Below are 13,704 nucleotides of genomic sequence, written 5' to 3'. Positions count from 1 at the left end.
TGAAGTCCATGTTTAGCTTTTGTCCTACCAAGAGTGGGTAATTTCAACTACCGCAGGAGTTAAGATTCTGCGCGCATGCTACCTGTAAGACCTCTACACGAGTAGGCAACTAAGTTGTTGAGGAAGTCGTTTGAAGCAAGAGAGCACGCCTCACACAATAGAATTCCACATGAGACAGGAGTGACCAAATATGTCCCAGAAATAACGTCATGTGATACGAATTCTGGTCTGGCGTTTCCCCAAATTCGACATGTCAAAGTCGCGGACCTACTAGGTTATAACTAGGGTTCCGCGTTTTCGGCATTTATTCCTGCGAAGATTCGTAGGGCATTTCTCGGCATTGATATGTTTGTAGAGGACGATGGTCTTCCTCTACATGAGCCCCGACCGGCGATGATGGTATGCCACGGAGAGGCGATGACGGTGGCCTATCTCCATGGCCGCGCCGGTGGAACTGAGAAGCGGGTGCTCCACGCGCGTGGCCATCGTTGTCGTCGTTGTCGTCGTCCAGCGTCCGCTACAGGGGTCCCCCGGCCGTCAGATGCGTTGCGGACGCATCGCAAGAGCTGGAGTCCAGGTAACGCGTCTGGGAAAAGCTGCAGTTGGGGACGACCGTGGTAGACGTGCAGACGTAGTGACGTGTGGTCGAACAGGGGCACGGCACACGTTGGCGGCATTTCACAGAGGATGAAGACGGGAACAGCGATCCGTGTCTAGGTAGTCATCCTTGTGGTAGGTGAGGACGGGAACAGCGATCCGTCAGGTAGAGACGAGCGAGAGAGAGTGAGTCGCTTGGTGGCGTGGTCCTGGGGTGCCGCGACCGGCACGGGAGCCGAAGCTCGAGAGTCCCAGGTGTAGTGAGTGAGGTGCCGAGACGGGCTGAAGCGTGCCAAGGCGTCGGCTGCCGCGACCGGCAGGTGAGCCCAAGGCTCGAATGTCGCGGCCGGCAGTGAAGAGCGTGAGAAGAGGAGTGAAGAGTACCGAGATGCGGTAGGAGTGAAGGTGGGCCGTGTGTGCCGGAGGTAGCGCTGCTCGATGGCGTCGTCACAAATTTGGGATGGTGAAGGGCCGAATTGCTCCGGACGTAATGTTCTTCGTCCGGGTCACCAGTTGTGGTGTCAGGACCACAAAGAAGAGACAACTGATACCAAGGAAGGTCGGGATGAGAACGAATGTTTAATTCCCGCGCTCTCGCGGTTGTCGAGCGGACGATACTGATGAGAATGAAGACGAGGATGAAGACGATGCGCTACAGGTGTCCCCCCGCCGTCAGATGCGACGGAGGCGCATCGATGGAGGTGGTCCCCAGGAAACGCGCTTGGGGTTAGGGGCAGGCGAAAAGTCGATGGTCTGGAGGGCAAGGGGAAAATCTTCGTTCGCCACGAAGGCCGGCTTGACGCGGTCGACCGAAACTGTGTCCTTGCGGCCGCCTATGTCAAGTACCATGGTCTTCTCGGACCGGGAGATGACACGGTAGGGTCCTGTGTAGGGGGGTCTAGGGACTTGCGAGGTGTTGGAGCCCGGAGGAAAACGTGTGTGGCCTTGGCGAGAGCGGCTGGAACGTAAGAGTTCCGGCCAGAAGGGAACCGTGGAGAAGCAGGCCTAAGGGTCTTGAAGACGTCACGGAGGAGCGAGACGTACTCCGAGTGGATTGTGGCTTGCGGCTGGTTTTCAGAGGAGATGGGAGGTTGTTGGGTGACGAGGTCGGCCGGAAGGCGTAGTGGTGTGCCGAAAACGAGCTCGGCGGCGGAGCAACCTAAGTCCGGTTTGAGGCATGCTCGTACGTGCAGCAGAATGAGTGGGAGAGCGCTGGTCCACTTTTCGGGATGGCGGAGGGCACGGAAGCAGCTTTTCATCTGCCGGTGAAAGCGTTCTACCAGACCATTGGCACAAGGATGGTAGGCAGTAGTGCGTGTTCGCGTCGTGCCAAGAAGACCGCAGAGCTCATGGAAGAGGGTAGACTCGAATTGAGCCCCGCGGTCGGTGACGATTTGTTCAGGGGTCCCGTGTCGGCAGATCCAGGCGTCGAGAAGAGCGCGGGCCACGGTTTCGGCACGCATGTCGATGATGCTTTCTCTCTCTCTCGTCTCTACCTGACGGATCGCTGTTCCAGTCTCCATCCTCTGTGAAATGCCGCCAACGTGTGCCGATCCCCTGTTCGACCACACGTCACCACGTCTGCACGTCTACCACGGTCGCCCTCAACTGCAGCTTTTCCCAGACGCGTTACCTGGACTCCAGCTCTTGCGATGCGTCAGCAACGCATCTGACGGCCAGGGGACCCCTGTAGCGGACGCTGGACGACGACAACGATGGCCACGCGCATGGAGCACCCGCTTCTCAGTTCCACCGGCGCGGCCATGGAGATAGGCCACCGTCACCGCCTCTCCGTGGCATACCATCATCGCCGGTCGGGGCTCATGTAGAGGAAGACCACCGCCCTCTACATGTTTTGTCAAATTCGGAAACTTCTGGCATTTTGTAACGTTTGTTCCAAAAATAGGGTCGACAAATGAGCAGCTGTAACCGCCGTACAGAGTTACACGGGGAGGAGCCATTTCCCTGGAAACCGCGTGAAATACAACTAAATGATGAAATTATGAGACGAAACATATTTCCATAACAAACAGTCAATAGCTGCTGCAGACGATACTTCAAACTCAGGATTTTCTTTCATGTAGTCATCAGGAGCTTTCCTCTCGCGTCCTATTTCACAGCCGCTGGAGGGACTGCCTCAGGGTTTCGCGCCAGCCAACTCAAAAAGACCACTCCTGACCTAAACGTGCAGGGTCATCGCTACTCCTTAACCAATGACAGGTATAGGCATGATTCATGGAAGGAGAGCAGATTACTAGGAAGACATTGGGGACGCAAATAATTTCCTCTCCTTTGTTGACCACCTCTGTGAGGCCGACAACGGCAAGCCCTTTCACCAGAGCCAACACTACCACACGACTGCGGCGGCGGCGGCGGCGGCGGCGGCGATAGCAGACGACATGAGCGGTGCGCGTATTTCGAAACTTCGAGACATATTCAGACACATGGAATGATGATGGTAATCAATGTAACACTTTTTGCAAGAACTCATGTCTCATGGGACATGTACTCAGTGTGCGAAAATCCTAACCTAAGCTTGAGTACAAGATATAATAGGAACTGAAGAACCAATAAGCGGGCCGGTGACTAGTGCCGCCGCTAGCCTCGAAAGTGCGGCTCTGGGGATGGCTGCAAATGACATGGCCGCTGAAATCTAGTAGGTCGAAGTCAAAAGTATGCTGCGCTGCTGCACCGGGGTGCGCTTATCTGGACGCAGTTGGAGAGGAGAATACACCGCCTTGAACTGACATCACTTTCGCGGCTAATAATATGCTACGTTACCAATTTCCGCAACATACTTCATTTAAATGCAGGGCCAGCATCACGATGTAATGTAGCGTGTGTGGGTTGCCATGATCTTGAAGAGTGCTGACCATCTTAGGAATGTCAGTAAGGAATTATCATGAAAGTGTCCAAGCAAGCCCGAAGTTGTCGTGTGACGAATTCAATCTTTCCCTAGTATTTTCAACATCAACATCAACTACCTAGAAACGCGCGTTCATAACATTCGCTTAAATTCCACGTTGAGCATGCTGAGAAGAGAGTCCCAGGAAGGTATACGTCCCACTCTCTTCACAAACTATAAGTGATACCTCTGCCATTCTGTGCCGCGGTCGTCAATGGGCGTGCTATGTGGTTCGTTTTTTGAAGTGTAGCTGAAGTCATCCAGTATTTAACGTTGAACGCGGTTTCGGAGCTGGTGTTATTATAGGGAAGAGTGACGAAATCTGGGCTTGTTGGTATGAGACCATATGAGCATGCGCTTAGCGCATGTGTTGTGTTCCTTCTTAAGACCTCGTCTTATAGCGCTCAGCAGCAATATGGTTATTATAGGGCATTAGGATCTATGACCCTATTTCAAGTCTCATCCTTAGCTCTATGGTTATCTTCGTCTGTACGTCATTCGTTGCGGAGGTGCACGTTGACTGCGCAGAATATATTTTTGCATTCATCTCCGGGGTAGCCGGCTGCAGATACCAACCTCTCGATAATAGTTTGCAGCAAATCGGTTGTGCTTCCTTTACAATGTGCAGTACACAATAGTGTTCTTCGCAGTTCAGATTAGAAGACACAGAAGAGTTAGTGAGACTGGTTCGCCTTCGCAACCCATGGGGTCAAAGTGAATATACTGGGCCCTGGAGCGACGTGTAAGTACCATGCCATCCTCCTTCTGAAATACTCGTGTTTTTTTAGTTATCCAATTCAGTGGAGGTACACAAGGCACCTCATTGTTTAAACGTTGGACAAAGCCAGAGGTTATCGATTGCTCGCTTCTTCCCTTTCCGCCAATTAATACATGGTACACTGTAAACTTTTTCACACCTGTAAAGGTGTGCGCTATGAACATTCAACCTGGTTGCGTATCATTGCATCTCCAGGATGATATTTTACAAAATTCGGAAAGCATTACTAAAGATCAAGCGTCAGTGCAAATCTTGCTTTCATTATGTCTTGAATATCGTAGGTACGAGCTAATGCATATATGCATCGCTACCGATAATCGAGCACGGGCAAGTGTCTACAATACTGTTGAACAATGTTGAGATGTTGCAAGACTGAATTTTTGGAGGACAGACAACACCCGAGTAAAGAAAATTTGTGCGAAACCGTGCTCCATTATGAAGTTACCAAAATTACACCTAAAAAGGCGTGCGCCATGCATGTTATTACACCTTTAAAGGTGTGATAAGATTTAAAGTGTACACCTGTTTCAGTTCGGAGGAGTGGAATAAAGTTTCACCGGCCAAGCTTGAGGAATTGGGCGTAACTGTCCGAGACGACGGAGAGTTCTGGTATGTCCGCTGTTTAGTGTGGACTTGCAAACCTGTTCACGTTTTGGTCGCATGACGAATCGTTGCAGGATTGAAACGGAATATTTCCTGAAGCGCTTTATGATGGTGGACATGTGTCACCTGAAGCCCGGATGTGTCGAGAGAGACCCTCACACAAAGCGTTGGGAAACAGCAACCTTCGAAGGAAGCTGGGTGACAGGAGTCAGCGCGGGAGGGTCCGACATCGAAAACGGTAACCATCAGAATTCCCGCTTCCGTACATGACTGAAGTAACTATAACAGCACGGATATCAAGTATGGGCAGCTGTACACAGGTAGACGCTCTAGTTTTAAAAGGAAAGGACGCAGAAAACGCTTTTATCATTAAAGTGCAGCTCCGCTGCTGTTCCGAAAGTATGAAGACGTTGTGATATTCAGAACCGTGGTCCCAACTTCATTCATAAACGCATATTGCTTTCCAAAGTTCCATACTCCTTCGTGAGAAATTTGAGAAAAACTACCGGGCGGCGGTTCCACTTGTGACGTCATACTTGGAACTGCGCGGATTGGATAGCCACACCTAGCCAGCTCTGCCTGGCAACCAGTTTGTGTTTACACTCCGTCATGGCCGCTGTATCGTGCTGAAATAGCTGTCACGAGCTATCGGGGACCACAGCACCGTTTTATCATGTTTCTTATAAGGAATACTTCGTCTTCGAGCACGTTCTCGTTCTCAATAGCTTTGGTGGTGCTTTCTGCACGCGCAACAAGTCCGCGCATATTGCGCTGCCAAAGCTATTGAGAATGCGTAAGTGTACGTCACACGTTAGGTGTTAGGTCTTGTTGGTAGCATGAAGCACAGTGCGGGCACAGAATGTCCGCTCACGACGGCCGTCGTTGCACAACGAGGCCACCCTGTAAGGCTTGTTAAAGAAGACCGGCAAAACTATCTTTGAGGCTATTAACGACAGCAATTATCACGGAACACACCCAAAACATTCACCTTCGCCCATAGATCTCCGCCATCGCATCGACGATTTGGCGTTAGCCAAGCCACGAGCGCGGCTAAGCCAGGACGAAGCCGGGATTGGTCAGGGTTTGCCGACCACAGGACCGCCGTGCCAGGGAAAGTTAAAAAATTGTTTTCTTAAAAACTACAAACAAATGGGTGAAAATTTTTCACATGTATGCTCCCTGTGCGGAAACGAACGCACAGCCCAAGCATGGCTCCATTCTGTCGCAGTCGAAAATCGGCGGAGCTGAGCTTTAATAGTACGAAGTAGTGCACGACTTTCTTGTTTGTTTTTTCGGCGCCAGTGGTAACACTCAGCTACGCTCTAGAACAGTAGGGCGATTTCACGCGAAACGATCCAGCGGGCCTACTCCGCCCTCTACTGTGGACCGAGCAGGTCCGCTGGATCGTTTCGCGTAGAATCGCCCCACAGTATTTTCTTCTGTAGCATAACGCGCGTATTGCAATCCTGGGTGGTGAAGTTTATGGCAATGTTTCCAGTGTGCACGGTGCCGTGACGGAAATTTGGGATTAGCGGTGATGGCCAGGTCTAAGTAATACTTTTTGTCGTGTGAGCTAAAGCCCTTCGCGGATGAGCTTTTTGACATTCGCCAGTATGAAGCAAATTGATGGCGCAGTCTTGCGGTTTATCTGCATTCGATTCGCTCCTGATCCGCAGGTCACAACATGCGTCCATATTTCATCCGAACCTGCAATTTTCTTGCGAATATCCGCGGATATACGCTTCCATCCGCGGATGGTGCAGGGCTTTAGCAGTGAGCCTCACTGGAACCTGTACAGCGTGGACGAAGAACGAAGACCACAAGATTCCGTCGCTTCCCGTAGTTCTGCCACGTAAATGACATGAGAGAACTGATGTTCTGAGGCTGGAACAACACCTAACCTTTTCAGTGACTTTCATCTTTCAACGTAAATGACGTTTTGGTATGTTTGTCTATTCGTGCAACGTTATAATTTCTTAGACTTTTCGTGGTTAATATTTTTGCTGAATTGTTCACCGTTTAAATATGACTTTAATATTAACCGAATTAACCTAATATTCATAGTGGTGAATTGTAACTCTACAGCGCTCAACTGGAGTCACGTTCCTTTGGGCCGGATGGTTGTCATATTGAAAACCAAAGAGAAAAAATTAAATCGGAAATAACAAGAATTAAAACTGGAGCCTAAGAAACAAATACAGAACACCCCGATCACCCATACGCTCGACTGTAGCGAATTTCGGAAAAAGCGCATATTCACTACCCCTATTTCTCCTGCAATGACTGCGAAAGTACGTGTCTTGCTATTTTTCCTGTTGAAGTATCCCATGAGACCTTGGAAGGAAAAAATTTTTTTTTTTTTTAAATTTAATGGCTTGATTTGCCGCAAAAAATCGCGAAATAGGAGGAAAATTGCGACCTGTGTATACCAGCGCCGATTACAGCATGACAACAGGGATTGGCGACGCTGTGTAGAGCATAGTTTCCTCTACAGACCTTGCCGTGTTATTCTCAAACCATCAGTCTCCGTGCGCTCCTTAGGCTTCACACGGGGCAACATTTTCCAGCAACTATGAACAACTTTGGAGTTGCTGACAGTCGACAACCTCCAGCAACTCGAGTTGCTCAGAGTTGCTCCGAATCGCTCCCCGACCGAAAACTTGAGAAGTTGCTCGCGCACCGGCCAGTCAGCGAGGGGAGCATTGCCACGTGACTCCCGATGGCGTTGTGGATTTTGTTCGTGGATTCATGGGTTCAAATCCTGCAGGTGCAGCTGAGAAATACCTGTTTCTTTTTTTTTGTGTCATGAAAACATGTCAGTTCAGTTGCCATTTCTGGAACGTAACAACGATCTATTCGCGCAATAAAACTGACTGAAGTCTGATAAACAGCAGCTAAAGAAAAGGTTCCACCAGTTCGATTCGAACCCACATTATCCGGTCGCCATGAGGTTGCTTGTGGGTGGAGCTACAGAGTTGCTACGTGTGAACGCGGACTCGAAATTGCTCGAAAGACGTTGGTTTGAGTTGCTTCGAGTTGCTGCGAAAAGTTGCCCCGTGTGAACGCCGGCTTAGCCTCGTTCCCAGCGACGACACAACAGGAATGGACTGCCAAAATCGCTCTTCCCATTGGGATGAATACTGGTGGCCGCCGTCTTTAATAATTATGACTGACGATGACGTAACATTCCATATGCTAGTCATCCGGTAAACATCTGAGTAGCGTATCCACGTTTGAAGTATCAAGAAAAAAGAAGATTGCTTGCTTCAGCGTGCGATATGCACACTTGTTGACGTTGTAGCGCCACCGCCATCTAACGATGGTCACGGTCCTCGAGGACTGCTGCTTCCCTCTCGAGCTGGCTGTTCTTTTCGGGCAGTGTCAAAGTGGCACCACGCAGTAAAGACTGTTTTTTCCCTTTCTGTCGGAGTCAAGTGTGGACCCGTTTCCTCAGACTTCCACATCTGGTGACCCGAACGGCGAACGCCCTCCTTTTCCTCGCCACTTCCAATGCCAACGCTTCGCTCCGGCCGGACTACTACTACTACTACTGAACTTGATATGAACACGTCTGGCCCCTTGCCCACCGCTCCCTTACCTTCCGTGGAAGGAACTCTGTCCCTGCGTCTACCACCTTATTGGGCCCACGACCCGCAACTATGGTTTGCCCAGGCCGATGCTCAGTTTTCCGCCCGAAACATTTCGTCGCAGATTACCAAGTACGGGTATGTCCTTGGGGCTTTACCTGCCGATACCGCGGCGGAGATCCGCGACATTATTCTCCAACCACCCCTCGATAAGCCTTACGACACCCTCAAGACAGAATTAATCGCCCGAACAACAATGTCTTCCCAACGTCGCCTGCAGCAGCTTCTCACCAACGAAGAGCTCGGCGACCAGAAGCCAACCCAGCTTCTTCGACGGATGCGAGCTCTAGTTGGGAACGCCACTCTAGATTCATCGCTCCTCCAAGAACTGTTTCTGCAACGTCTGCCCGCGGAAGCACGCCGCATCCTTGCTGCGGCAGGCAGCACTTCCTTAGACGACCTTGCCAAGCTTGCTGACCGTATACTTGACCACTCTCCTGCGGCATCGGCTACCATCGCCTCCCTTGGTCACACGCCCCCTCCTGCACGTCCTGACATCGCACTCTCTGACATACCTGCAGCAACGGCAGCCATGACTCCAACGTTACAGAGCATGAACGCGGCCATGGCGAATCTCACGGCAATGGTGGCTGGCATTTCCACCCGCAGCAGGTCCCCCTCTCCCGTCGGTCGCCAAGATACCCGACGGCGCCGTTACTCCAGCCGTCGTCGTTTCCCCTCACCCGTACATTCGGAGGACAGCCCATTTTGCTGGTACCACTTTAACTTCGGCGGCAGAGCTCAGAAATGCAAACCCCCATGCAGCTGGCCGGGAAACGGTCCAACCAGCAACTGAGGGCGGCAGCAGCTGGTGTTTCGGGAACCCGCCTGTTCTTTATTCGGGACAAGATTAACAACGCAAGATTTCTCGTCGACACGGGAGCGGACGTCAGTATCGTGCCTCCCGAGTCGCCTCACCGACTACGTCCCGACCCCAATTTCAGACCGAATTTTTTTTTATTTCCCGACCCCGACGCTTGCAGGCGGTCAATTCCTCACCAATTACATGCTACGGCCGACGATCGCTCACCTTGAACCTCGGTCTTCGCAGAACCTTTCAGTGGCTCTTCATGGTTGCTGACGTCCCCCACCCTATTCTTGGAGCGGATTTTCTGCGGCACTTCGACTTGCTTGTCGACGTGAAGCGCCAGCGGCTCGTCGACCCCGTCACCGGTTTGAAGGTCCAAGGCGTCTCAACCACCTTGAAAACCGTCAGTCCGACCTTCCTCCGCCCCTTTACTTCTCCCAATTTCCTCGCCATTCTGGACGAGTTCCCGGAGATCACACGTCCTCCACCTCCGGATGCTCCAGCACGCCATTCCATTACTCACCACATACTCACCAAAGGTCCGCCAGTTCACGCCCGTCCCCGGCGTCTCCCTCCCGAGCGCCTGGCGATCGCTCGACGGGAGTTTGACCCCATGCTTGCCCTCGGTATCGTCCGACCTTCCAGCAGTCCATGGGCATCGGCCTTGCATATGGTCCCGAAGAAGGATCCGGGGGACTGGCGGCCTTGCGGCGATTATAGAGCTCTTAACGCCATAACCATCCCCGATCGTTACCCTGTGCCGCATATCCAAGAGATCACCAGCCATCTTCATGGTGCTACTACATTCTCAAAGGTCGACCTCGTAAAGGCCTATCATCAGATTCCGGTAGAGCCTGCGGACATCCCGAAGACCGCCATCACAACACCTTTCGGCCTGTTCGAGTATGTCCGCATGCCATTTGGCCTCCGGAACGCGGCCCAGAGCTTCCAGCGCTTCATCGACCAGATTGTTAAAGATTTACCATTCTGTTTCGCATACACCGATGATATCCTGGTCGCGAGTTCATCGCCCGAGGAGCACGAATCACACCTGCGTCAACTGTTCCAGCGTCTCCAGGAATTCGGGGTCGTCATAAATGCTGCCAAATGCGAGTTCGGCGTACACAGCATAGATTTTCTCGGTCATCACATCACCTCGGACGGTATCACGCCACTCCGCACGAAGGTCCAAGCTATTGACGATTTCCCTCAACCACAAACTCATCGCAAGCTCCGCCAATTCCTTGGGTTGATCAATCTTTATCGAAGATTCCTTCCCGGCTGTGCACGTCTACTTGCCCCACTTTTCGACCTCCTTTCTGGCACCAATCGTTCCAGTAAAACCCTCGTGTGGACAGCTGAGGCTGAGCAAGCGTTTCAGCACGTTAAAAAGATGTTGTCCGAGGCTACGCTGCTCGCTCATCCTATCCCGAATGCACCGACGTACCTCGTGGTTGACGCCTCAAGTGTGGCGGTAGGCGCAGCCCTCCATCAACTCGACGACCAAGGCCAGCCCGTCCCATTGAGTTTTTTCTCTCGCAAGCTCACGGCTGCAGAGAAACGATACAGCACCTTCGGCCGCGAGCTCCTTGCCGTCTACCTAACCATAAGGCACTTCCGCCATTTCCTCGAGGGACGACCCTTCACCGTTTACACGGACCATAAGCCGCTGACTTTCGTCATCAAATCCTCCAGCGCCTCGCTTTCGCCCCGTGAGATCCGGCATCTCGCTTTCATCAGCGAGTTTACCACCGACGTTCGCCACATTTCTGGCCAATCCAACCAAGTAGCCGATGCGCTGTCGCGTCTCGATGTATCGGCGGTCACATCATCTCCACCTCCAGCCATTGACTATGCTGCCCTTGCTCTGGCACAGGCTGATGATCCGGAACTCAAGCAACTCTGCGCGTCGCCGAACAACCTAGCCATCAAAATGGTCCCATTGCCTGTCAGCGCTCAACCCCCTTCTCTGTGACACTTCCACGGGAACGCCCAGACCGTATGTCCCTCAGGCCCTTAGACGCCAGGTCTTCGACGCGTTCCACTGCCTCGCCCACCCCGGTATACGCGCCACGCAGCGTCTTATCTCCACCCGTTTCCTGTGGCCCAGCATGCAGAAGGACGTACGTCACTGGACCCGCACGTGTCTGGCATGCCAACGAGCCAAAGTGCACCGTCACACGTCGACGCCCTCCGCTGCCTTCCCCGTACCCGAAGCCCGTTTCCGGCACATACACATCGACCTCGTCGGGCCCCTTCCACCTTCTTCGGGTAACACCTACCTTCTAACATGTGTTGACCGGTTTTCCCGACGGCCAGAAGCCTACCCCATTCCCGACATTACCGCCCCTACTGTCTGTGGTGCATTTCTCACCACATGGGTATCCCGGTTCGGGGCGCCAGCCACTATCACCACTGACCGCGGTCGCCAATTTACTTCCCGCCTTTTCGCCGCGGTATGCAGATTCCTGGGAGCCCAGCACCGTCTCACCACTGCATATCATCCCTGCTCTAACGGGCTCGTAGAGAGGCTCCATAGACAGCTCAAGGCAGCCCTGAAGACCTCGGATTTCCGGAACGTTGGTCTGAGCACTTGCCCCTGGTTCTGCTTGGTATCCGCAGCGCCATCAAAGACTGCGGTGTTTCCGCAGCAGATTTGCTGTACGGCGGCCCCCTTCGCCTCCCCGGTGAATTCTTCGCTCCCGGCGCAACTCAGCCCCTGCCCGACCCGCAAGATTTTGCCACCCGGCTCTCCTCATTCTGTGCCACCCTGCGGGCGCCGTCTTACCGACCCTCATCCGATCGTCGCGTCTTTGTGCACCCCGACCTGGCAACCACGACACATGTCTTCGTACGCCACGACGGCTATCGGCAGCCCCTGCAGAACCCATACGACGGTCCCTACCTCGTCCAAAGTCGCCGTCCGAAATCCTTCACACTCCTCATCAATGGGCGCTCCGAGGTGGTTCCACGGATCGCATTAAGCCCGCATACATGGACATTCCGCCTGGCTCAGCGTTTCCAGCCCCCGTCTCTTCGGTCCCCTCCCCCGTGACCCCGGTTTCCTCCCCGTCTCGCCGGTGCACTGGGACTCGAAACCGCCTACCTGCCTTCGGCAGGCTCCAACAGCTCCCCATAGAGCCCATAGTTTGAGATAATTCACACAACACTGGGCACACGACCAATGAAATTGCGACGTGGTGGATATTATGCACAACCAGTCGGCCAATCAGGAGCCTCCATGCCTGGCTGGCTTTTCGGTCGGTCCTGGCTACCATCGACTTCTACAGGATTTCAGGCCTGCCGCCGTTACTCGGTATTCAAAATAACTAAAGCGATTTTGGGGTAAAATAAAGATTTATTTGATACAAAACACTAATTCAATGATCTGATACATGGGTGCACTGTGCGTACAAAGCCCACTGCGTTGCTGACACACTGGGACAAAGTTCGAACATGAAGCAGAACGAACACACCGTTCAACTCCTAATACCGAGTCAGTCTCATGAGTGCGTACCATTTCATGATGAGCATCTTCTTTCGCTGCCTGCGGTGCATCCATTATAGCGAAGCGAAAAGCGCTTGTGTGGCACGTAATCCTGTCTTTGTTGACAGTCCTCGAAGTCCAACGGCGCTCGAACTTGTTCTTCACGCTCCAACTCATGAAGCATTCCGGTACAGCAGTTGACAAATTGTTCGTGGGATAACAATTGTGTCCAGAAACAGCACAACACGCGTAGACTCACAAGGACGAACTAATAAACCCGCGAACACATTTCTGCAAACTGTTCTGTCGATTGACACCACCGAACACAGGAGGACGACATGCCGGCCATGCTATTTCGTAACTATGCTGAAACGGCCGAGACGCTGTACGCACATGCGTGCTACAAAATGCTATTTCAAAACGTTCTCGACCAATCGGAGCGCGCGCACAGTCTAGGCCAATGGGCTTGCAACATGGTGTATGGGCGCAGTGGTACATACTCTACAGCCGCGTCCGCGGGTACCTGAGGAGGACTGCCTTCGGCCTTAGACTCTTTTTGTGTGCTCGCTCTCCGAGCGTCTAGAGGGGGGAGCCTGTAGCGCCACCGCCATCTAACGATGGTCACGGTCCTCGAGGACTGCTGCTTCCCTCTCGAGCTGGCTGTTCTTTTCGGGCAGTGTCAAAGTGGCACCACGCAGTAAAGACTGTTTTTTCCCTTTCTGTCGGAGTCAAGTGTGGACCCGTTTCCTCAGACTTCCACAACGTTAAGAGTGCTGGTCGATGCGTTATCTTTTCTACACCGGTTCCCGAGAGGGCGGAAATGAACGGGCACGAAACATACACGAACGTACACGACAATGAATGAAAACACACACGGGA

General features: G+C 52.6%; 1 protein-coding gene across 3 annotated transcripts in view; it reads left to right on the top strand.

Annotated features, from left to right (window-relative positions):
• LOC135396690 (calpain-A-like) overlaps positions 1-13,704 on the top strand; it is a 110,180-nt gene that overhangs the window by 58,378 nt on the left and 38,098 nt on the right. For all 3 annotated transcript variants that reach the window (XM_064627795.1, XM_064627796.1, XM_064627797.1), the window contains 3 exons: positions 4,153-4,244; positions 4,812-4,889; positions 4,958-5,121. In XM_064627795.1, coding sequence (XP_064483865.1) covers positions 4,153-4,244; positions 4,812-4,889; positions 4,958-5,121 — 334 coding nt within the window. The remainder of the gene's footprint in view (positions 1-4,152; positions 4,245-4,811; positions 4,890-4,957; positions 5,122-13,704) is intronic.

Source organism: Ornithodoros turicata, chromosome 6 (genome assembly GCF_037126465.1).
Source record: "Ornithodoros turicata isolate Travis chromosome 6, ASM3712646v1, whole genome shotgun sequence".
NCBI lineage: Eukaryota > Metazoa > Arthropoda > Arachnida > Ixodida > Argasidae > Ornithodoros > Ornithodoros turicata.
The sequence above is the reverse complement of the archived record's forward strand: the minus strand, read 5'-3'. Positions and strand labels throughout refer to the sequence as shown.